Source organism: Carassius carassius, chromosome 6 (assembly GCF_963082965.1).
Source record: "Carassius carassius chromosome 6, fCarCar2.1, whole genome shotgun sequence".
Classification (NCBI taxonomy): Eukaryota; Metazoa; Chordata; class Actinopteri; order Cypriniformes; family Cyprinidae; genus Carassius; species Carassius carassius.
Window position 1 is genome coordinate 21,850,926 of NC_081760.1, and position 24,643 is coordinate 21,875,568.

The 24,643-nt window shown below is 37.9% G+C and overlaps 1 protein-coding gene across 1 annotated transcript in view; it reads right to left on the reverse strand.

Annotated features, from left to right (window-relative positions):
- Nucleotides 1–1,932: 1,932 nt before the first annotated feature.
- LOC132141918 (cholecystokinin receptor-like) overlaps nucleotides 1,933–24,643 on the reverse strand; it is a 45,176-nt gene continuing 22,465 nt past the window's right edge. The window contains exons 3-5 of the mRNA XM_059551568.1: nucleotides 10,976–11,237; nucleotides 6,390–6,517; nucleotides 1,933–3,803 (exon numbers count right to left, since the gene is read on the reverse strand). Of these exons, the coding sequence (XP_059407551.1) occupies nucleotides 3,268–3,803; nucleotides 6,390–6,517; nucleotides 10,976–11,237 (926 nt within the window). The 3' untranslated portion in view covers nucleotides 1,933–3,267. The remainder of the gene's footprint in view (nucleotides 3,804–6,389; nucleotides 6,518–10,975; nucleotides 11,238–24,643) is intronic.

Genomic DNA, 24,643 nt, shown 5'->3' on the forward strand with positions numbered 1-24,643 from the left:
GCAAATATAATACATGTTTAGAAGTAACCAATAATAATTAACTCTTAAAGGTGCTCTAAGCGATGCCGGGAGTCGTAACTTCTTGTTGAAGTTCAAATTGTTGTCAAACAAAACGGAGGCTAGCTAGATCCTCCCTCCTCCTCATCCATGCATTAACCCCCCAAACCCCACCCCCAAATCTTTCTTGTCGGTTATTGGCTGGAACAGTTTGTTATGTTTTGTGGTGCGGGTGAGCCCAGTTTGTTTTTCTTGTTGTTTGTGGAGCCTGTGGTGTTTGGAGAGACCCCGTTTTTTACAGTGTGTTCAGGGGACAAGCAGCTAGCGGATAGTGAGGAGATGTTTGCTGGATGTGACAAAAAATGTTTTGGCCTAAAAAATGTGTGACATCACTTAGAGCACCTTTAATGTTTCCAAATATGATTAGCAGAGGTTTAGCTTTATTGAGTGTTGCTGATATTGTTTCATTGAACAATTCATTTGAGCTCATCATTTTGGTGGTTAATGTTAAATTTTTGACTAATATCGGTTGTTTTTCTGCCTGTGCAGAGTTACAAAAGCACATTATACCATGGCAGAAGATGATTTTGACCACTGTTAACATTATGTGTGGAAATAAAGTGGTTTTGTTGATTGATGCCATCTAAATTCCAATATGTAAATATATAGTTTTTGACTGTGGTATTGATGCTTATTGTAGCAACGCAATTTGTGATAATATAGCAGATAATACACCATCACAGTTTTAAAGGTGAAGTCTATAAGCATCTAACACCATACCTCGCACCAGGCCCCACGTCAGCTAAGGACAGCCATAGCAATCACTTCAAAACAGATAACGACATCTCACACAACTTCATTAGGAGCTGTATTTATTTGCATGCGTATTTAGCCTTTTGCTTCGGATGTGTTTGTTACAGCAAACATTCTGAAGGAAGGACACACTTTGAAACGGCAACATTAATTGGTTTGATTGCAGGTGAGTGATAATTTAACTACATCCAATGAACAATGAGGCTAGTATTTTACTGCCTGTCTTGACTGGTGGACTAGCGTATAGGGTATGCTATGGTTATGGAGGGCCCACCTCAAAGCCTGAGGCCCTAGGCAATTGCCTGCTCATATAGGTAGCTCAGGCCCTGGGCCAGAATTATGTTACCTATCCTCTACCCAAACAAAACAAACCTGGAAGAAAAAACAGCTCAACTTTCTGTCGCTTTTGGCAGATGTAGCTGACACCAAGAGAAATAACAGCAGTTGCTTAGCAGACAGGTTGTGTGCCTGAGTGAGAAATAACACTCTCTGTTTATGCCCAAGACTTGGGTTTGATACAGGTCTGCCACATATCCAGGTGGTACTTTAGAGAAAATGAAGAAAGGGAAAAGAAAAATTGTAAGAAGGGAGTGATAATCAAGAGAGAAAAGCAGACAGAAATGAAAGAGGTAAGAAGGGCGGGCATGTGTGAGCACTGATGATATATTTCTTTCACTATATATCCTGGGGGACACATAAACAATTCATGAAGCTGTGAATTCTGGAGCTGACCCCCAAATCCATGAAGGAGGTGAGAAGAAAGGTGAAACAGAGAGATAGAGAAATGGCTTCTTTCATTGATAATGTTATGCACTTAGCATATTTATTTAGACAGAAAAAGTAACACAAGTGAATTGGTCCTAAAATGCTTATAAAATGAGCATTTGTACACTTTTTTTTTTTACAAATTTCTCAAAATTTATTTTCATTTCAAGTCATTTCTTTTTCCTATATGTTTCTATGTGGGTTTTTGTATATGTCTGTATATTTTTAATTCGTATTTTATTTTATTAATTTTTTATGTATTTATTTTTGTAGGCTTCATGAAGTTAAATTCAATTAAAATCATAAACATTAACTTAAAATAAAGTTTTACATGCCAAGACAATGTTTATTTAAAGTTACGAAAATGTTTTGAAGACTTACTTTTATCAAATATGGCCATTCAGGCATATTTGATATACAGTAGATAAGAAGATAAACTAAGTATAAGCACACAAACATCTCATGTGTGTTCAGTCCTTTGAATTTTTTGAGGTTGAATTTTAAAACACTTGGTTTCGCTGTGCAAATCCAGCTTTCATGTTTAGCATGAACCGCTGAATAAATTAATTTCAGTACAAACAAGAGCTTATCTCGTTTCATATTTTCAGAGAGGGTTCGTTGGGGGCCAGGCGAGAAATTGGAATATCCCAGTTGTCTCATCAGCTTCAGCAATAAGTGAGAAATCGATTAGAGCAATGCAATTTGAGATAGACTGGAAGGTTTGGTTATTTTTTTATTATTATTATTTTTTGGGGGGGGGGCAGTGTTTGTCTGAGAATAACCATTATAACATTAGTGCCTCTAACGCAATCACATCAAACTTCCCGCTACAGTTTATTATTTTCCTTTCACATCTCTAGTGCCAGGGCATTGCAATTTCCAACCTGTCATGCAGCTTGGCAGTGCTGACCATGGCATCACTTCAAATGGGGTAAAGGTTTCCAAGAGACTGTTGATTCCATTGAAGACTGAATTGCCTTCCCCACCTGATACATCTTCATGTAGTATAACTTGTAAGAGATTTACATCAGAAAAAGAGGAGCACAAATTAAACATTGTCTCCTACAAATCTCTTACAAAAAGAATATACAAAAGAAGGACTCTCAGTGGTGCTATTTAAGCAAAGCTCATTAAGATAAAGATGCCATTATAGCATTTTAATAAAACAAAGAACAAAATACAGATGCTACATCACAACACTCAAAATAGACAATAAAATGTACCATTTTGTAGCCAGAAAGCAGCTTTCTATAAGGACAGTATATAGTCTTTTGTTTGATCATGCAACATGCAGTATTTGGTTCCATAACATTGAAGATACAAGGAATATTTCTATGCTATTTCTCTGTGTACACTTCTTTGCAGGATAAGATCATCCTCTGAAAAGTTCTCTGAAGATCTTAAACAATAAAAATAAAGCTACATCTTTGCACATCACATGAACCGCACCTTTTGATTTTATCACAATGATATAAATTTAAGACACAACCATAGAACGACAGTTTGCCACAGAAAGAACAGACAAATGAGGTATTCTTTTCCAAATAAAAAATGAAAACTGACACATTGAACAAAGCATGTTGCCACCATGAAAAAGAAGAACACATCTGGTAATCTGAACTCTTAAACAAGTAGTACATGTCACAAGTACACAGCTCATGGATCAAACTGGAGACACCTGCAATGCTAATGCTAACATGGTCCTACCGTGCTAACGGTGGTATAATTGAACCTTGTTATGGATGCCCCTGTGACTCCTGTGATCTCATCATCACCTTCCCTCCTCTTCCTCCTGCTCTGGCATGGCCGCCTGCAACACCCAAAGGTGGCCAAGAGAGCCTTGCGGAAGCGGGTGTTCATGAAGCAGTAGATGATGGGGTTGACACAGGCTGAGGTGTAGGACAGCAGTTGAATGAAGGAGATGGGAGCTCCAGAAAGTGCGCTCTGAGCTGACTTTTGGTCGAAAGCCTTCCAGGTGTTGGCAGAGTATAGAGGCATCCAGCATACAAAGAACATGGCAACTATAATGATCAGCATACGGATCACTCGTTTCTTGGCAATGAGCTTTGCCTCTGAGGTGTTGCTCCGTGGACGGTCCGCTTTTACAGTGCCAGAGGTGGTCAGAGCAGAAAGTTCCATAGCAGGGGGCTTCTTTGGTACCTGGATATAACATCCATCACTCTCATCATGGCCAGAAGACAGGGCGCTGTTCAACCCATTCTTTACGCCTATACATAAAAGAAACAAAAGTGTTTTATTACAAAATCATATTGGTGGTATGTCTGTTTAGCTGCAGTCACACTAGACTTTGAACTCTATTCATACCCATCTGAACACAAGAAATCAGAAGAAATGTCACATTATATTGCATATGAATGTTCACTGGATTCTGACTCTTGAATCTGTATAATGAGAAGACCTCTGACCAATAGAGGACCTCAACGTCACAGTCTTGAATTCAAAACTTTTATGCAAATGTAATAAACAGTATGTACATGTATTACATTACTATATATGAAATATATTGATATATAAAGTAAAAACAAATATGAAACATATTAGAAATTGAAACTATTTCATATATTAACATATATATATACACTCACCAGGCACTTTATTAGGTAGTTAAGCGTAATAAACTAAACTGCATCTGGAAATTTAGGCAGCTGACTTGCTGCCTCGCTTCCGTATCAGGCAATGATTTTGCAGGCAGCGAATTTGCATGAAGGCACCTCATAAAACTGATTTTGGACAGGCTTCTGAGGCAGAGCAATGGTTTAATAATCTACAGCAAAATATAGAGAGCTTTGGTGATAACTAAGTGAATATTTAATTACTGCAATATTCATTTCTCGCTAGAAATTACATCAAAAGTGGAAAAAATTGATAAAAAACGTACATTTACACACAAACTGACCTTAACTGCCATAAAATTGAACGCACAGGATTGTGGGATATCAAAAGCAGCGAAGGATACATCTATGCTGCATTCAAAAATCGGCCAGATGAAGGCATCTCAGCATACAGGAACTGAAGCTAACAATGAATTTGGATGTGCCGTAATGCCTTCCTACCTTAAAATGTTTCCTCCAAAGGCAGCATTTTTCAGTTTTTGGATGCAGCCATGGTATCAGTATCAGAAAGCAAGTATCAATCAAGTATCAGAAAGCAAAAGAAAGGTGATTTGAGTGACTTTGAATGTGGCATGGTTATTGGTGCCAGACGGGCTGGTCTGAGAATTAAAAAAAATGTTGATCCACTAACATTTTCACACACAACCATCTTCAGGGTTTACAGAGAATGGTAAAAAAAAAATAGAAAATATCCAGTGAGCGGCAGTTCTGTGGGCAAGAGGTCAGAGTAGAATGGCCAGACTTGTTTTGAGCTGATAGAAAGGCAACAGTAACTCAAATAACCAATCTACAGCAGCAGAAGACCACACTGGCTGCCACTCCTGTAAGCTAAGAACAGGAAACAGAGGCTACAATTCCCATGGGCTCAACAAAACTGGACAACAGAAGGCTGGAAAAAGGTCACCTGCTTTGGTGAGTCTCAATTTCTGATGGGACAGTCGGATGGTAGGGCCAGAATGTAGTGTAAGCAACATGAAAGCATGGATCCATCCTGCCTTGTATCAGCATTTCAGGCTAGTGGTGGTGGTCTAATGTTGTGGGGAATATTTTCTTAGCATACTTGGGTCCCTTCAGTACCAAAATAGCAATATTTAAATGCCACAGCCTACCTGAGTATTGTTGCTGACCATGTCCTTCCTTTTATGACCACAGTGTACCCATTTTGTTTTGGCTACAGTATTTCCAACAGAATTGCATGGACATTCTTATTACATCTTTATAATAAATGGCCTCCAAAGTCACCAAATCTCAATCCAGTTTAGCACCTTTGCGATGAGATCCAATCTGGTACTAGCAAGGAACCTGTGTACCTAAGTGGTTGGTGAGTATATATATATATATATATATATATATATATATATATATATATGTGTGTGTGTGTGTGTGTGTGTGTGTGTGTGTGTGTGTGTGTGTGTGTGTATGTTGTTTTAATAAAGTTGCATATATAAATAAAATATCCACATTTCTGAACTGCAGGTTTGCAGTGCTCCTAAAAGTAGAGTATACAGTATATTATTAATTATTTACTAAGCATGAAAGTCCTTGAGCATGAGACAACCTGTTCATTGTGCTGTCCAAAGACACCAGAAAAATCTTTTGACACTGAGGTTAACTGCAGATGGCGTAATGTAGGTTTGGCAGGGCAAAACAACATAAGCGGATGCATTAGCTTATTTATATATAAAGTATCTTGTAAAATTCAGTATACACCTGATACAAGAGAGTTACATAGTGCAAATAACAACCTGTATAACCAGTATCTTGTTTAAATATGTAAGACCTGGTTTTGCATGTCCCTACTCAGATTTCTCCAAAGCAATAACTTCACTGTTTACTCTCATTTTCTTTTTCCTGCTTAATGTTTAGATCACAGCCTTGGCACAAGGTAATACTTTTTGAAGCATACTTCTAATAAAAGATACCTCTGGATGTCTAACTGAAATGCCCCCAGAGGTACATCTTTACACCTAATTGAAAATGTCTAAAGCTTCTCCCTGAGCGAACTTACATCCAGTACAACAACTTTAATGCCCAAGGATGCCATGGGACGCATGGGTCAAGCAGCCTCTCTCAGAAATGGAGAGAGAACAGAAAAGTCTTTTGAAATTTTGAGAACATCAACTCATTGCTTTTAGGAATAACTGATATTGTGGTATGAAGGCTTAAGAAAATGGTTCATACCACTAGAGTCTTTCTTCTGCTCCAGTTCAAATTGAATCCCTCTATAAAGTTCTCTGGATATGAGACCATAGGCAATTATCATCACCACACCTGGGATGAAGAACAGAATGGAGAGCAACAAGACGTACCTAACAGAGAGAGAAAGAGCAAAATATATGTCAGTGAAATGTAATGTGTATGCAGATAATGAAACCAAAATGTAATAAACAGTATGTAAACCAAAAAACAAGCTAGTAGTGGACAAATTAGAACTACTAAGTGATACTGTACTGAGCTGTGTTTTCCAAAAAAATAAGCTTAAGTAGATTTAGTTTATTTATTTACACAAAAATATATACAACACAAAAAAAAAAATACAATACATACCTGCGGAGGGAGAGTCGGAAAACCCAATAAGGGTTTTATAATATAAATATGGGATAAACCATTATATAATCTGACGCCCCATTAACTCTCAATGGTCTACTTAGGCTTACAACACTTTTGGGAACACAGTCCTGATCTGTTTTGGTGCATTTTTCAAAGAAGATCTAAGGTTCGATTGAAATTCTGAAGTGTCTGAAATTAATTCATTCAAAATTTAGTTTCAGTCCTCTAATCTGATTGGCTAAGTTTCAGTTACCTCCATGAGCAGTATGTACACAATAATTACAGAGACAGTATTCCAAAAGTCTCACAAACGTAACTGTTGTACTGAATTCTAAATGTTATTGATTGTTTTGATTACCTGCAGAAATGGTGATATTCAGTAAAATGGCCTTATAGTATTGTTTAACTACTGTGGCATTTGCATCTATTTAAATTATCTGCAATGAACAACACAAGCTTCAGATTCAGTCACACGGTACTTAAAATAATGTAGTCAGATGATCAGCTCTGGCATACAAAAAGACAATGCAATACTTGAATGTCAAACTTAAAATTAAACAGCTCTACCCCATATGATATTATTTTCAAATATTCAAATGACAGTATGGGAGTGTTCCCTGAAAGCATCTCTGGTAGTCTGTTCCTCTGATCTTTTTCATCTATCAGACAGCTTTGGGTGTGCAGCTCCTTTCCATGCTGCACTTCTCTGATATCAAAGACACTTTTCTTTCTTCTTGTTTCCTGTGTGGCTTTCAAATTCATTACAAGCTCCAGCACAAAGGCAATAAAAGCAACACTAATCCATACAAAGTGGATGTAAGAGATGAGGGTGTAATACTGGGAAGCCCCTATTTATGCAAAACAAATGTATAATGTGTGATCTTCAATACCTGCGTGTAGCTAGAATTCTTTTTTTTTTCTTATTTGCACAAAGCAAACAAAACCAATTTCATGGGTAGTGAGATGGAAACCCTTATGCAAAATATGTATGTGTGTGTGTGTGTGTGTGTGTGTGTGTGTCTGTTCATGTATATATATATATATATATATATATATATATATATATATATATGCACACAGTACAGACCAAAAGTTTGGAAGCATTACTATTTTTAATGTTTTGAAAGAAGTTTCTTCTGCTCATCAAGCATGTATTTATTTGATCAAAAATACAGAAAAACAGTAATATTGTGAAATATTATTACAACTTAAAATAATAGTTTTCTATTTGAATATACTTTTAAAAAAATAATTTATTCCTGTGATGCAAAGCTGAATTTTCAGCATCATTACTCCAGCCTTCAGTGTCACATGTAACATCCAGTTTATCACATGATCATTTAGAAATCATTCTAATATTCTGATTTATTATGAGTGTTGGAAACAGTTCTGCTGTCTAATATATTTGATGAATAAAAGGTTAAAAAGAACTGCATTTATTCAAAATAAAAATAAAAATTCTAATAACATATTTTCTTTACTATCACTTTTTATCAATGTAACACATCCTTGCTGAATAAAAGTATTGATTTTATTTAAAAAAAGAAAGAAAGAAAAATTACTGACCCCAAATTACTGACCAGTAGTGTATACTGTTATTACAAAATATTTATATTTTTAAAACATAGCTTCTTTTTTTTTTTTTTCTTTTTTTTTTTTTTTTTACATTTTATATATCACAATATTAAAAAAATTTCTGTATTTTTGATCAAATAAATACATGCTTGATGAGCAGAAGAAACTTCTTTCAAAAACATAAAAAATAGTAATGTTTCCAAACTCTCGGTCTGTACTTTTGAATATATATATATATATTCACATGCACACTTACATTTCCTTATGTATTATATATAATAACAATCAATATATTTTTTCCTACGAATTACTATGTTGTGGCCATTTCAAAACATTTGATAACTGAACCCCGTCACTGTATTTTTCTTATATACAACCACGCATATTTACAATACAAAGTAAGGTGAGATAAAAGTTTACAGCTTTATATAAACTCATGCAAGAGAAATTAATTAACGGAGTGCTGCATTACATCACATGTAAAAATGTGACAAATAAATATAGATAAAGCTCATTTAAATGAACTGGTTTGGGTTGTATCAATATCAGTGGCTTCTCTGATTCTTTATTTCTGGTGGGACACAGTCAGTCTTTTTAGTGAGTGTATTTTAGTGATACACTCACTAAATGCAGCTGGTGTATGTGTACATTAGGAGTGTTCAATCCTGCTAAAATGTAAAAAATAAAAATAAAAATAAATAAATAAGATTTCCTAGTGCATCATGATCACTTTATCTCTTTCTACAGTTGCATAAAAGTCACAAATCCGAGCCCCCTGGAGCTTAACATCCCTCTGAGCCAGTCTCTGACCATGAATTGAACCAGCAGGCTGTGATTTGTGTGAGGGACTTGTTCAGTGATTTGATGCATCTGACATGAATGTCTGAACAGAGAGGGAACATGAATATAAAATATTTATACATGAATGTAGAGGTTTGGACTTCAGCTTCAAAATTAATGAGCTCTTGTTATGCATTTTGAACTTATTTAGAGTTGAGTCCTGACAGCAGCTCCCCTGTTTACAGACCAGCTTAATCCAGCATGAAACAGGCTCTGGTTTATGCTAGTTAGTTCTATTTTGGTCCTGCCATTTGTCCTTGCTATACATCGTGGTTGTGATTGTGGTTGTCTCGCTTTTATTCACTGCATTAGCAGGAAATGCTTGTTGGACATGTCATCTTTCCTCTCACACCCTCTCTGTATAGAAATGAACACATACTGATCCATAAATATATATAAAAGGGGATAGAAAATACTGTTTGTACAGGATGAAAACCATTACCATTACTACCTATGGTAGTACCAATAAACCACATATACAAGAATATGTGTGTTACAATAAAAGATAGTCCAGTTCAGACTGGATAGTTTTTTTATTTGTTTATTTATTTTTTATATTATTATTATGCAAGTAAAGAATATGACAATGTTTACAAGTGCCAAATACAAAATTACAAAAAAAAAAACAATAGTCCACTTTAGACATATACTAAATAAAAGTAATTTTGCAACTATATTTCAACTATCAGTCATTATTGGAGTATCATCATCTTTTTCTACTAATCCTAAACGTAACCCCAACCTATAACAGTCTACTAATTTTCTAATGAGAGTTAGATCACAAGTATTTGCAATGTTACTTATAGTGATATTGAAATATTATATCTACAATCTGAACGCACATGAATGCCACCACAAATTCAGAATAATGAGTGGAAAACTAGGATTTCATCAAGCTATGAATTTACAATTTGGGCCATGTTAGTGAGAAAACATGACAGACACAATGGATCCAGTGTCTTTGCTTATGATAAATTTGTTGAAATTAGTGAGAAAGGTCACTCTGGTTCATCAACATTATAAAAGCAAACAAATGATGAAGTTAAGAGGACACACATAGAAGTGCTTTAAATTTTGTCATCTTACCTGAGCGTACCAAAATGCTAATATTTTCATAAAAACGTGGTCGTCTAGAATGAAGAAAGTGATTAACATGATACATATTCAAAATGCTACACAAGCACTGCTTTGTTCAAGGTTCGTATACGCACAGTGCTAGTTTAGCCTTTTCTTTTTGAATGACAAATATTGACTACTACCGCCTGCTGGTGTAGAAAGTTATTTCCTCTCACGCAGACACAGAATATATATATGTGCGTGTGTGTGTGTGTATGCTTTCAATTGATTATTGTTATTTTTTAATTTGCCTAATTAACTATACATTTTTATGTAATTAATCACTTTTATATCGTCATGATTTCACACTGAACAACATTAAGATGGTATATTTTAAATGTGTGTTTAAATCTTTTTACTAAATAGCCAATTATTAATGAAGGCCACTATAATTAATATCAGTACTGCTACTGATGTCCCTATTAAATGCATTACTCTCTCAGTTTTAGCCATTAATTAAAGTCATCCAACGTTAAAGTAAAATGTAAAGCCTTTATTTTTTAACATTTAATAGGCTGTGAAAAAAAAAAAAAAAAAAAAAAAACACAATATATGTATATATATATATATATATTTTTTTTTTTTAATTTATTTATATATATACACACACACACACACACACACACTTTCTTTTTTCTTGTTTTTTTTTTCAGTGTTAAGACAAGTAATGTAGCCAAAAGACTCACCAAGTCTGTTCCACCTGACTGATGGGCCAGTCAAGCCTGCACATGTGAGCTGTGATGTTGTCTGGCTTGTTGAATGGCACCAGTACACTAAACACCGGATAGGGCACCATGATACCCACAGATACTACCCATGTGGCAGCAATGACCTTGTAGGCATGAGAACGGGTCTGCCATGCCCTGGATTTCAGCGGGTTGCAGATGGCGCTGTATCTTTCAATGGCAATGGCCACCAGACTGAAGGTGGAGATGCTGACAGATATACCTGTAAAGAGAATGCATACAAGGAAGAAAATTTATGTTTTTTAATATATATATATATATATATATATATATATGCTTACAATGTAATTTTTAAGAAAATTTTCTCAGAAAAATTTCTGAGAAAAAAGTGCTCAAAGCATTCTATTCACAAGAGTGGTACCTTTTCAAAAGGTACTGTTACTGGAGATTTATAACTAATCACAGAACCGGCTTTACTGGCAAGATGTGCATGACAATTGCATTCGATTAAACGTGCAGCCCTAGTGCAGACCCTTCAGAAATTGGGGCATTTAAAAGTAAATTACTGTTAAATTGTAAATAAATAAAACATACAGTAGTCTTATATCTGCTGCCATCTTTATTTTACTAACTTACTGTATGCAGAAAGTGAACCAGCTGACCTGAAATAATCCAACACAACCAATCTACTGGGCTGTTAAGAAATGTATTTTATTATTCTACCAAACAGGATAATAAAAAATTGATACTTGGCATCCGTGTATATGTACAGTATTGCCCCGGAAAATATCACGATGCTGTATCTATTTTTTCTCATAACCCTAGTAAATAGTTGGCCTTTTGGCCTTTTTTCCTGAGAGTGTAATATATAACAATCTATATAATATATAAATATTAAAATAAAATAAAAAATAAGAATAATAACTTTGCATACTGTCATTGCTGGATAAGAAAAAGTACGGTATTAAACTTCATCAGTTCTACACCTACCAGTCTTTTATTGTATCATGTATTTACCATGCATTTCTTGGGGTTGTGTATTTTATGATTATGTTGCTATGCATAAAAGTTCTTCTTCCAGGTATTCCCACTTAGGGCGCCATACATCTTGTAATTTCATCAGATTTAAATATTAAGGCTTATGGAACCTCCTGGATTAAGAACTGCAGCTAATGCGGTTTGCATACATGAATATGTATATTATGCAGTATTTGCTACCTTCTGCTCTGGCACGGTTTACAAATTATTTTAATGTATTCCCCTATTTAAACACACACAACCCTCAGATCTCAGATTCACCCCCAAAATTTATTTTGAACGTCGTTTGAAGAAGTATTTTTCACTGGACAAAAATGTTTTTTGGTTTTTGTTTTTTTATGCCAATGTGTTGGTGCACTTATTTCATCATGTTGTGCTAATGAGAATCCAGAGCTGCTACTGCAGAACATCTGATTATCCAGCAACTTTATAGAAACACTTGGGCAGATGGATTTATAACTGATTGAGATTAATGAATTTCCTACACTTTCCTTAGATGATTTTTATTTATCTTTTAGCCCTAGACGCAAGATGTGAGAGCGCCAAAGAGAACTGGGTGCTATTGCAAATATATATATGTGTGTGTGTGTGTGTGCGCGCATGTTCTTTGTGACACATCAGGACACAACTTTGTATAATGACATGGGTATGACACAGGTATTTCAAGGAGAGGGTGACTTATGAGGACATAACCCATGTCCCCATTTTTCAAAACGCTTATAAATCATACAGAATGAGGGTTTTTTTTTTTTTTTTTTTTTGAGAAAGTAAAAATGCACAAAGTTTCCTGTGAGGGTTAGGATTAGGTGTAGGGCCATAGAATATACAGTTTGTACAGTATAAAAACCATTAGGCCTATGGGATGTCCCCACTTTTCACAAAAACAAACATTTGCAAATATGTGTGTGTGTGTGTGTGTGTGTGTGTGTGTGTGTGTGTGTGTGTGTGTGTGTGTGTGTGTGTGTGTGTGTGTGTGTGTGTGTGTGATGTGTGTGTGTGTTGATAAATTTATGGTTGATAAATCCTCTTTGCCTGTATTTGCCAAGGATGCACATACACTGAGCTTTTAACAGCAGACTTTCAGGGAAATGTTCAGTGCAGCATGATATGCTTAAGAACTTTTCTGAAAAGACAAATCTCTGAAGCTCTTCTGTAGTTAAACGGTCTACAGTTCGACTCTATTCAGTCTGAAACTATTACGTTCCACATAGAACTGCTGTTTTTTTCCACTTTGGTTAAAGGAATATTTTAAGTAATATTTTTCACATTAGCAATTGTCTTAAGACATTTGTCTGTGTCCTATGCTCCCAGAAATATTCCAGATCTAATTTTTAACCTTAAAAGAATTCACACTGGCTGACAATGAGGCCTAATTTAAAACTCACTTATGTTGAAGTCATTGTAACCACATTTTCCAATCGCACAGACAGTGATTTGTGCTCTGAGCTAATTTTCTTTCTTGTTGGTAGACATTAGCTGATATGACCACTGAGGGTAGGAAATCAATGGCTTATAATGGATTTTGTGCATTGATTGCCACTGGCTGACTAATACCAGGAGCGCAAAGCATTCTCAGATTAATGCAATAAACTGAGCAAGGTAATACAAAAGAATGGCAACAGAATGCCAGTGTTCTTCCTCTGACTCAAGGCCAACACTTCACAGAGTGAGAATAACTTATTGCTGTCCAGCTCAGTGCCAAGTAAATTCAGGAAAAAGAAATTTCTGATTTAGGACCAGGCTGTGCTGCACAGATCCTCAAGATTTATAGCTGATTTTGCTATATTACACTCATAAATATGTAACACTATGTAAAAGATTACAGGGCTTAAAGTTCTCCGGCACTGTGCTGGATTCCGGCGTGCAGCATTTGGCCGCGGAAAAAAAGAATCCTATTAAAATAAATAAAATAAAAAAAATAAATCTTGCTGATTGATATCACTTTTGAGTCCATAAGTTTGCCTACCAATAGTATGAGAGGAGCAATGACATTGCTAAAAAGAACATTATCTTGTGTATTTCGTGTAATGCATTGTGTTTATGCAGTTTAAGAATTAAATTATTTTTTTAAATTCCACATACTATATATTATTGTTGCTCCACTATGCCCTGCCTTTCTGAAATGCGTAAATTTTTACAAAGCTCATTGTTCTGAAAAGCGACATGTGCGCTGATTGGCCAGCTATCCAGTGCTTTGTGATTGGCTGAATGCCTCAAGCATGTGAAAGAAATGTTACGCCCGTTAACATACTGTGATGCCAAGTCCTGGCTCGATGAGACAAAACCAATAAAACCCATTACAAACGAGGAATTTGAAGCATCCAGTGGGGACATAATTACTGATTATAATGACTTATACTGTCTATTTGCACATTGCGTTGTATATCGCGCTGTGTAAACATAAAACCATGTCTGCATTTGTGTTTAGAGAAACGACAAACAATAAGCTCTACTCTATTTTTCAAAACTCGAGTTTGAATCATCAGTGACAAATTCTTTAAATATGTAATCGTACTTACAGCCTATAAGTCAGAAGCACCAGACTGTCCTTGGAAGGCAAAGTTGGAATTGCCCCACTTTATAGAAACAGCCTTTGTGTGTAGACAGCATTGTAGGATACTGGTTCAGGAAACAGTCCTCGTCCTCTGTAAAATGGGCTGTACATCTAAATATTAACAGTGTTGTAAAAACTTAACCACTGATTTCTATTTGTGTCCTCTTTTGGAAGGCCAAACAAAGTAGTTTCACTTTCACAACGAAACACAGCATCTCCACAACATGGCAGTGAGAATAAAAGTCACGCCTTCTTTTTTCTCCATGAACATTTGGGTGGGGTTATGCAAATCTTCCCACATCTTGACGTAGACATGTGGGGGCGTGTTATAATGAGCTGCTTTAGGAGAGTGTCGTTAACTCTTAACTTTTATTAAGAAAATCTCTTTGGATTTGAGACTTTGTCTTTGCAACTTTACAGATCTTCTTTATGCACCAAGAGCTTGTAACGCTCCAAAGATAAAGGAACAATTGAAATTGCATCGTATGACCCCTTTAAAAAGCTAACACAGAAATTATTACCTGTTTTCTGTAATTAATTTTTTCCATTTCCAGCAATTGCCTCTTTTTAAGTATTGTGTAAATACATATGCATATTTTATTTATATAAGTGTATAGTAAATAATGCACAAATCTGTACATAAATCTTCTGTTCCAGATTTATTATTATTATTATTAGTTTTTTTCTTTAGTCTTACTAATTAAATTTTTCTTTGTGTTCTCGTGTCATGTATGTACGTATGTAGACACTAAGAGCTCCTTAAAAACCACAACAAATTCCTTGTGTATTTGCACACAACTTGGCGAATAATTCTAATTCTGATTCTGATTCTGATTCTGAATCAGTCAATTTTTTACCAAAGAAAAGCAGAATGAGAAGGAAATGAAATCCATTGAAAATGCCTCTAGGTTACACATGCTTCCCAAAGAGAATGAGATGCTGAGTTGGAAACTCTTTGAAAAACCCTCTGCGTGACCATGCTATGAAGCATGTGTGAAATCAGTGTAATAGATTGGCAAGACATCATAGATGGGATGACGTAGTGACCTGGAAGCTCAAAAGCGCATTGGGGTAAATTGCTAAATAATTGGGAGAAATGCGAACCCATCTGTACAACTGCATGCAGCCTGAGTGGGGCTGGATGTTTGAGAGAGAACCAGAGCAGACAATGTGTCATGTCTTGAGAGGTGAATAGATCCATCTCTGCCTGGCCGATCAGCCCATCTCCCCACTCCCAAAAACAAACCTCAGGAACTTGCTGTGTTGAGAAACATGGAAGTATGTGTCCTCCAGATCGATCATGACAAACCAGTCCTCAGACCTGATTTGAGCCACAATATGCTTGATTGTTAGCATCCTGAACCCTAGTATCTTGATGGAATGATTTAGCTGATGCAGATCTAAAATAGGATGCAACTCCCCATCCTTCTTTGGAACAATGAAGTTTCCATGCTGCCAGATGGTCTACATAGGGAATCAGTCTCTCAAGACTGACCTTTGGTGCACTTTGAGCAGTTGATTTGATGCCCTGAAGCAGATGACCATCAGGAAACAACCAAATTAGCCTCTCTAACAACCTCCTTGGAGAATGTGAGCCTCTCAGAGTCAATACATTTCCAGGTGAGCTCTGAAAACTGCACTTGCTGGAGACCGCTGTGTTCTGGGGCACCAGTCAAGGTTTACAGACTGATCTCCTTAGGGCACTGAGAAGAGACAGGCATTTTATGATGAGGTGTACACCGCTCTTCCCCAGATGGGCCTGCCCTCAGAAGTTCAGCAACAAAGGCATCAGGACTTCTTGGCCGAAGACTTCTTAGCCAAAATGACAGTTCTTAAATCCACCTTCTTCTTCAAAGACCTGGAGTGCGCTCTGACTCAAAAAATCTTTTTGCAAGGGAGTTTTAGAGGCGACTCTTTGTTTCTCATGGTATGAGAAGCTGGTAGACGGCTGGAGGCAATGATGGAGGAAGTGCTTGAATGCTGCCGCCGCCACTGCCTGCTTCTTTGGCCTCCTGAAATCTGTCAATGACAGGCCAGAAGGCACTAGTGGGACGTCCAACAAGAAGAACCTGTTTTCTCCTTGATTTCAGACAGTTTCAGCCAGAGATGTCTCTCCAAGGCCATCAAGATCTCTTTGGTGGCCCAGAGAGAAAAAATCTGCAGTCCGACAGAACTCTTTCACATAGTCGGACCAACCTCCTAACCCTCTTCAAGATCCTTAAGCAAGCACTCTTCTGACCCACTGCAGTATAAGCTTTACCCACCAGAGCCAAAGATGTTCTATGCAGCTTGGTGGGTAATGCAAGCATCTCTTCCACCCGAGGCATCACCCATAGCCATGCTCCCTCAGTCATTGTAGGGCTGAAGATGCATGATAAATACGGTTTCCCCCATGGACTGATTTCGCAAGTGCTTTAGTGCATGTTTACGCAAATTATAATTTATTTTCAATCTGACGCCCTATAGTTTTTAGAACAATGTATATCTCATGTGGATTTGTGTTAGGATGATGTGGTACATCAAAAGGTGGTTTCCAGAGAGAAAGACATCACATGAGAAATAGTACAGTTAATGTCTAATTAGTGCAACATCTAGTCAGACTCAAACTATAACTGGCATTACAACAAATAAATGACATCTTAAATAGCCATTTAAAATTCTGTACTGTTGCTATCCACCATTTAAAGCTTACTGAACTGCTTCAGAGTGTAATATGTTCTTAAATGCCTATGATGCTGTTTCATTGGCTTCTGAAAAGGAGACTAATAAAATTCAAGAAAAGTTAGGTGAAGAGTTAGTTAAGGTGAAGGATTGGCTGTATGAAAATAAGCTTTTATTACATTTAGGAAAAAGAGAATCTATTCTTTTTCATACTAAGTATAAATTGAGTAAGGAGAATGATTTGGTTGTCAGAGTTGAAGGTATGAGCAAGAGTATGTAAGCGAAGTGGAGTGGCAACAATGTCCCCTCGTCATTCCGAGCATTTAGTAATTACTCAGCTCCAGCTCTGCTCCAGATTCACCATTTCCCACTCCTCGCTCCACTGATCAGAAACACCGCTCCACGTCTAAATTTATTCACTATTCTTGAAAAATCATAGCTCTGTTCAGAAATTATATTAAACAAAAAATAAATGCATAATACTAGAAGAGGAATTTTAACATGGTTTATTGGAACACTACAATTAGCCCAAGTCCATATTAAATGACTGCTTAACTCGCTTAGCTTACTGTGGTGAAGCTGAGGGTAGTTACTTCAGAAACTGAAAGAATATGCTTTAACTTTTCCTTTTTTCTTAATTCCTGAATGTATGTGTGCGATCTGTGTGTTATGTACGAGCTTGTGTGCTCTGTCCGTGTGCAGCAATGTAGCATCACATTAGTTTCAAGCAGGGATTAACAAACTGTACAATTTACAACATGCTTTAACTTCCCGCACTCGTCCATCGCCATTTTAACCTTCGTATGTGATCCACATATCTGTCAAGCTAATTAATTATGTTTAATGTGTGAGTTGGCATAATTTGTGCTCGTGACGGAGAGGCAGCGGAGCATTCTCGGAGCGAGTGAAAACCTCAATGCTCAGACTTTCAAAAAATCTGCTCCTAGCTCCATGCAAAATCACACGTCTCCACTCCACTCCTCGCTCTGGTCCCACTCCACTCTGCTCACATACATGGTATGAGCTAACTAATAAAACATCAGTCAATAAACGTCAGTTATCTAGGATGTGTTTTGGATAATAATTTAAGTGGGGCTAGTATGGCCAGGGAAATATTTGGAAAAGTGAATGCTAGAATTAAGTTTATAGCTAGCTGTTTATATATATATATATATATAGAGAGAGAGAGAGAGAGAGAGAGAGAGAGAGAGATTTCAAACACATTTATTACAACACAATTAAGACTATAAAACTATTACAGAAAAATAAAAATGTAAAAATTAACAGAATTCATAGAAAATGTGAAAAGACTATTTCATTTTCTATAACACAGCATAGCACTCCTCCATGACACCAGATATTTTCAAACTTCAACAATCTGTAACCTTATAAAAATGAAAATCAATTAAAATTCTTGATTTGACCATAGCAAAAAACACCATTACAACACTAAGATCACAATTTTGTTCGATTTTCTTTTTTCTAGCTGTATAAATGGCCATTTTTGCTTTGCCTAAGATAAAGTTCAACAATTGGCATTTAAAATGACAGCTTCTTATATATTTCCATCCAATAATAAAAACTATTTCATTAAATAACTCATCAAAACAACTGTTATAATAGGGGCTGTAGTCTTGCACACTGCATAAAAACATGGAAGACAGTTTCTCGTTGAGAGCAAAAAGGACAAAGATGGCTAACATTTGGATTTAAAACTGAAATAAAAGAATTAACAGCAACAATGCCATGTATAATTCTCCATTGCAAATCTCCATTCCTTTTTGCCAATGGTGGCTTATACAGTGCCCTCCACTCTGGTTTTTTTATTCTCTTGAGAACCAAAAAAAGAATGCCAAGGTGTATCAACTCTTTCATGCAAGCCTTTTCTGTGAAATACTTTTACACATGCTTTATATAACATTTTTCCTTCAAACTCATACAAATTTGTGTCTTTAACATTTTCAATTTTCAACTCCAGAAAACCCTTTACCTTTGGAGACAACAATAAAATTGGGAATTGATCTTTGTCGTCGGGTAGGTGTCTTCCAATAAAAAAGTCATCTTGCATGCTTATTTCATTTATAGTAAATACAGACTTCAATTTCTGTAGAACTTTAAACACAATTTGGACTAATTTAGATCCCAAGGATATAACAAGAGTATCTACATTTCCAAAACTCGGACCAGTTAGATCTATTAAAGATCTCAATGTTGGAATCTTAGACTTAATAAAAGCATATTTTTTTGTCCCACGTGCATCTAAAATGTCCATACAAGCATCCATAAACCAGAGGTTCGTAGTCTCAGTTCTTTTAACTCTGAAAAGATCCCACACTTTAAAAAGGTTTCTGTAAAAAACTGGAAGTCCTGCCAAGTTGATTTTCTTAGGATCTGATAGAAACAGAATTGAGGATAGCATATGCCACAGATTTCTGTACAGGTAAGCAGAGGCGGACAGAGAACACCGCTTCATTACTTGAGTAAAAGTAAAGATACCCCTTGCTAAATTTTACTCAAGTACAAGTAAAAGTACTACGGTCAGATGTGTACTTAAGTAAAAGTTCTGAAGTACTTGTTTTTAAAAGTACTTGAGTATCAAGAGTACATTTTTTAAATATTACATTACTACTGCCATAGTGCTTACATTTATGTACAGAAACGTCCTACATGGAGTTATGAAAATTGTTAATGTTAATACCTTGGAGAATGTAAAAGGGATTGACGGTAAAATCAAGTGATTTTCATCTTTTTACCATGTTGCTTTATTTAACATTTCTCACTTGCCCACAAGGCAATTGTTACGAAGTGAGAGTCAGAGGCATTCGGATCCATGTGTAGCATTTATTAAACAGAATGATCGGACAGGCAGAGATCAGGAATGGCGTCAGGTGTGTCAGAAATAACCAGAATCGTAACCAGAAACAAGCAGAGATCGGGACAGGCAGCAGAGAATCAGAGTCTGAATACACAGTCCAAAGGCCAAACACAGGAATAACAAACATGGGGAAAAACTCTCGGAAATGTCAGACTGGCTAAACAAGACTTTGCAGTGAGTGAGAGTGCCCACCACAGCCGAGCAGATGGGACAGAAGCCCACCAGGGCGGAGCAGACGACCACCATAGCTGAGCAGACGGAACAGAAGCCCACTAGGGCGGAGCAGAGGACCACCACAGCCGAGCAGACGGAACAGAAGCCCACCAGGGCGGAGCAGAGGACCACCACAGTGGAGTCAATGGCACAGAAGAGCAAATCTGGTCAGGTGGTACTAAAACAGAGAACATAAACAGGTTAATAGCGGCCTCCGTGGCCGTGATGAGATGGTAGCTGGCCTCCGTGGCTGTGGCAGGGCAGGTGGTGAGTTCATGAAGAACCTCCGTGGCCATGACAAGACAGAGAGAGAGTTGGTGGATGGCCTCCGTAGCCATCACCGGAACGAATGAGAGTCTGTATTCAGAGTCTGAATACACAGTCCAAAGGCCAAACACAGGAATAACAAACATGGGGAAAAACTCTTGGAAATGTCAGACTGGCTAAACAAGACTTTGCAGTGAGTGAGAGTGATTGTGGTGCTTATATGTGTGTGTAAATGAGGTGCAGGTGTGGCAAGGAAATTGGCTGCTGAATGAGGTGCAGGTGTGGCAAGGTGATTGTGATGCAGAGACTCATGGGAGATGTAGTTTGGGTGTGGTGCAACAGAATGAGAGGTGATAGTGTCCAAGTGATGATATGGTGACATCCGGTGGTTGATGGGTGGAATGGTCCTGAGTGGAGTGCCCTCTACTGAAGTTCGTGGGCACTCCAGCTAATGATTGTGACATAGCCCCCCCAAAAGGTGCGGCTTCCAGATGCTCAAAACAATCTAGGAGGGTGGTGGAGCGGAGGCGGAAAAGGGGGAGGGACAGAGGGCAAGGACTGTGTGGAAGATGAGGGGCTGGGACCGGGGCCTAACTCGGGAAACAGGAGCCCTTCCTGGGCCTAACTCGGGAAAACAGGAAACAGGAGCCCTTACTGGGCCCAACTCGGGAAAACAGAAAACAGGAGCCCTTCCTGGTCCTAACTCGGGAAACAAGAGCCCGCAGTGGGCTTAAATCGGGAACAGGGCTTAACTCGGGGAACAGGGGCCCGCCATGGGCTTAACTCGGGAACAGGGGTCTACCAAGGCAGAGCAGGTGGCGTGGGAGCCCTCCACAGTGAAGCAGGTGGAGCTGGAGCCCACCAGAGCCGAGCACAGGACCACCACAGCTGGGAAGACGGGACAGAAGCCCACCAGGGCGGAGCAGAGGACCACCACAGCCGAGCAGATGGGACAGAAGCCCACCACAGCCGAGCAGATGGGACAGAAGCCCACCAGGGCGGAGCAGACGACCACCATAGCTGAGCAGAGGAAGAGAAGCCCACTAGGGCGGAGCAGAGGACCACCACAGCAGAGCAGACGGAACAGAAGCCCACCAGGGCGGAGCAGAGGACCACCACAGTGGAGTCAATGGCACAGAAGAGCAAATCTGGTCAGGTGGTACTAAAACAGAGAACATAAACAGGTTAATAGCGGCCTCCGTGGCCGTGATGAGATGGTAGCTGGCCTCCGTGGCTGTGGCAGGGCAGGTGGTGAGTTCATGAAGAACCTCCGTGGCCATGACAGGACAGAGAGTTGGTGGATGGCCTCCGTAGCCATCACCGGAACGAATGAGAGCTCATAGACCGCCTCCATGGCCGTGACAGGATAGGACGAGAGCTCTGGAATTTTGGCTGAGACGTGACAGGGCACTGGAAGTTCGTCTGAGACGTGACGAGGCTCTGGGGGTTCGGCTGAGACGTGACGAGGCTCTGGGGGTTCGGCTGAGACGTGACGAGGCTCTGGGGGTTCGGCTGAGACGTGACGAGGCTCTGGGGGTTCGGCTGAGACGTGATGAGGCTCTGGGGGTTCGGCTGAGACGTGACGAGGCTCTGGGGGTTCGGCTGAGACGTGACGAGGCTCTGGGGGTTCGGCTGAGACGTGACAAGGCTCTGGGGGTTCGGCTGAGACGTGACAAGGCTCTGGGGGTTTGGCTGAGACGTGGCGAGGCTCTGGTAGACCCGTGGTGACTCGACTTAGTTCATGAAGATCAACTGTGACTTGACTTGGTTCATGAAGATCAAATGTAACTTGACTTAACCCTCTGGAGTCGATTGAGTCACATGAGTCATTTTCTCCTGATAACCCAGAAAAGAACTTAAATTACACTTTCAGTTTTGATCGTACAGATAAGAGCAATACTTCAATCGAATCTGTAAAGGGTCTACTTTTTTTCAATACAGACATACAGTAATAACAACAGAACTTTGTGCACTTACAAAATAAAGATAACAAACAAGATGTGCTGTCTGCAGCCTTTGTCTGCGCCGATCTTCATTTACAAACACTTCATTGAAATGAACTGTAACTCTGTGAATACTCAACGTAGCCACCGAAAACAAATATTCTGTGATAAAGAAATCCATATGAAAACAACGCGATGTCCGTTTTTCACATCTCCCTTCATTATATCTAATGTGACCACGCCCCCGCGCTGAACGCGCTATTCAGATTCAAACTGAAGCGCTCGGCTTGAATACCCCCACACAGAAGAAAAAGCATTGTTTGCTTCGCGATGAGAGGAATGAGAAATAATTAACCCCGAAAAGATGTGATGTGGTTGAGGATTTTAGATTTGGATTTCCTCAGAAAAAAAGGATGAAGTGCTTTATTCAGCAGAGATCATAAACATGAGTAAGTCTCTTTTTATTTATTTATATACTTGTACTAGTTTTCACATAACGTGTAAACATTTTACTAGTTAGACTTTTTCCAAAGACTTTTTCCAAACTATAACTGCTGACTAAATGTATAATCAAGTGAAACATTATGAAGTTTCAGTAACAATATACAATACTATACAATTCAAAAGCTTGATGTAAATAATATAAATGTAACAAATAAATGTAACTGTAACAAATGTAATAGCGCTGTTCTTTCAATTTATCCCCCCTAATAAACCAATAAAAATATTTTCAGCTCTTTTCAACATTAATAATAATAATAATGGTGATAATGATGATAATAATAACAATAAATGTTTTTTTTTTTCTTTTCTTTTTTTTTCTTTTTAGAAAATCAGATTGTTAAAAGGATTTCTGAAGGATTGTGTGACTGGAGTGACAGTGTGGCTATGTGACAGCTTTGATTGTTCCTAATAAACTATTTAACTGCTCCCCCAAGTGGATATTAAATTATGTTGTGGGATAATTAAATATATTCTAAATAAACTACAAACATAAAATTACATAGATTTATTTTGTTCTCACATTCTTTCTTGTAACTCCTTCCCAGAGGTGGGTAGTAACGAGTTACATTTACTTCGTTACATTTACTTGAGTAATTTTTTGGGGTAACTAATACTTTTCGGAGTATATTTAAAGATGGGTACTTTATACTCTTACTTGAGTAAATTTTTTGGGGAAAATCTGTACTTTTACTTCGTTACTGTGGGCGACGCTCCTCTCGTTACTTTATCTTAATGCAATAAATGTTATAAATGCTTCAGTTTATTCCAAACGCGCCGTCTACTTTTCTCTGGGCAATGAGCGATGCCCATTCGCGAATGATTCATTCTTTTGCTTTTGAGTCAATTCTGTTCAAAGGCTTGATCAAAACAATTGGCAAACTAGTGAATTGCTTCATGAATCAGTTTGAATGAGGAGTTGCAACGTTTAAGAACAGAAAGAGCGTTGAAAACGTGGCTGTAACTGCACTGAATTGAAAGCAGATCTGCAAAGGCTATTATTTGCTAGCGATGGAGATCCTTATTAGATGAACACCACGTGTGCTGTCTACTGTTTAACAGGTAATAACTTGGGCTACATTCGATTACAGTACACGATACCACTGCGACATTAGTTTGTTGTACGTGTGTGGCTTATAACAGAGGGGAGTCAAGTTGAATACAGCTTCCAAAAGACAAAAAATAGCCGATTACGATTTTATTAATTTTAATACAGTCACACCGGTGCGAGTACGTTCAGCAAGTCCAGCTGCTAAATTCAGATCTGTGATTGCTTGCTGGCGCTGAGCCAGAGATAGATGCGTTTTTACAGCGCTGCGCATTATAACCAATCACACATGATTCTTTTGAGCTTATTAAAGCATTGGCCAATCAGAGGTGTTCCGATGAGTCATCGCTAAAATGCCGGTGCTTCCTTCACTCGCTCCTGACTGAATACCTCTTTCTGGCGAATTCTCTCGTCAGAAACAACAAAGTGCAGATGTGTGTACGAATCTTTAATTAAGATATCGATTTCACAGTGTTAACAGTTTCAGTGATTTTAATGGGAGTTTCTGAGAGTGATTGAAATCTAGACTGTCAGTGAAAATGATCTTTAATAATGTAAATGTTATTTG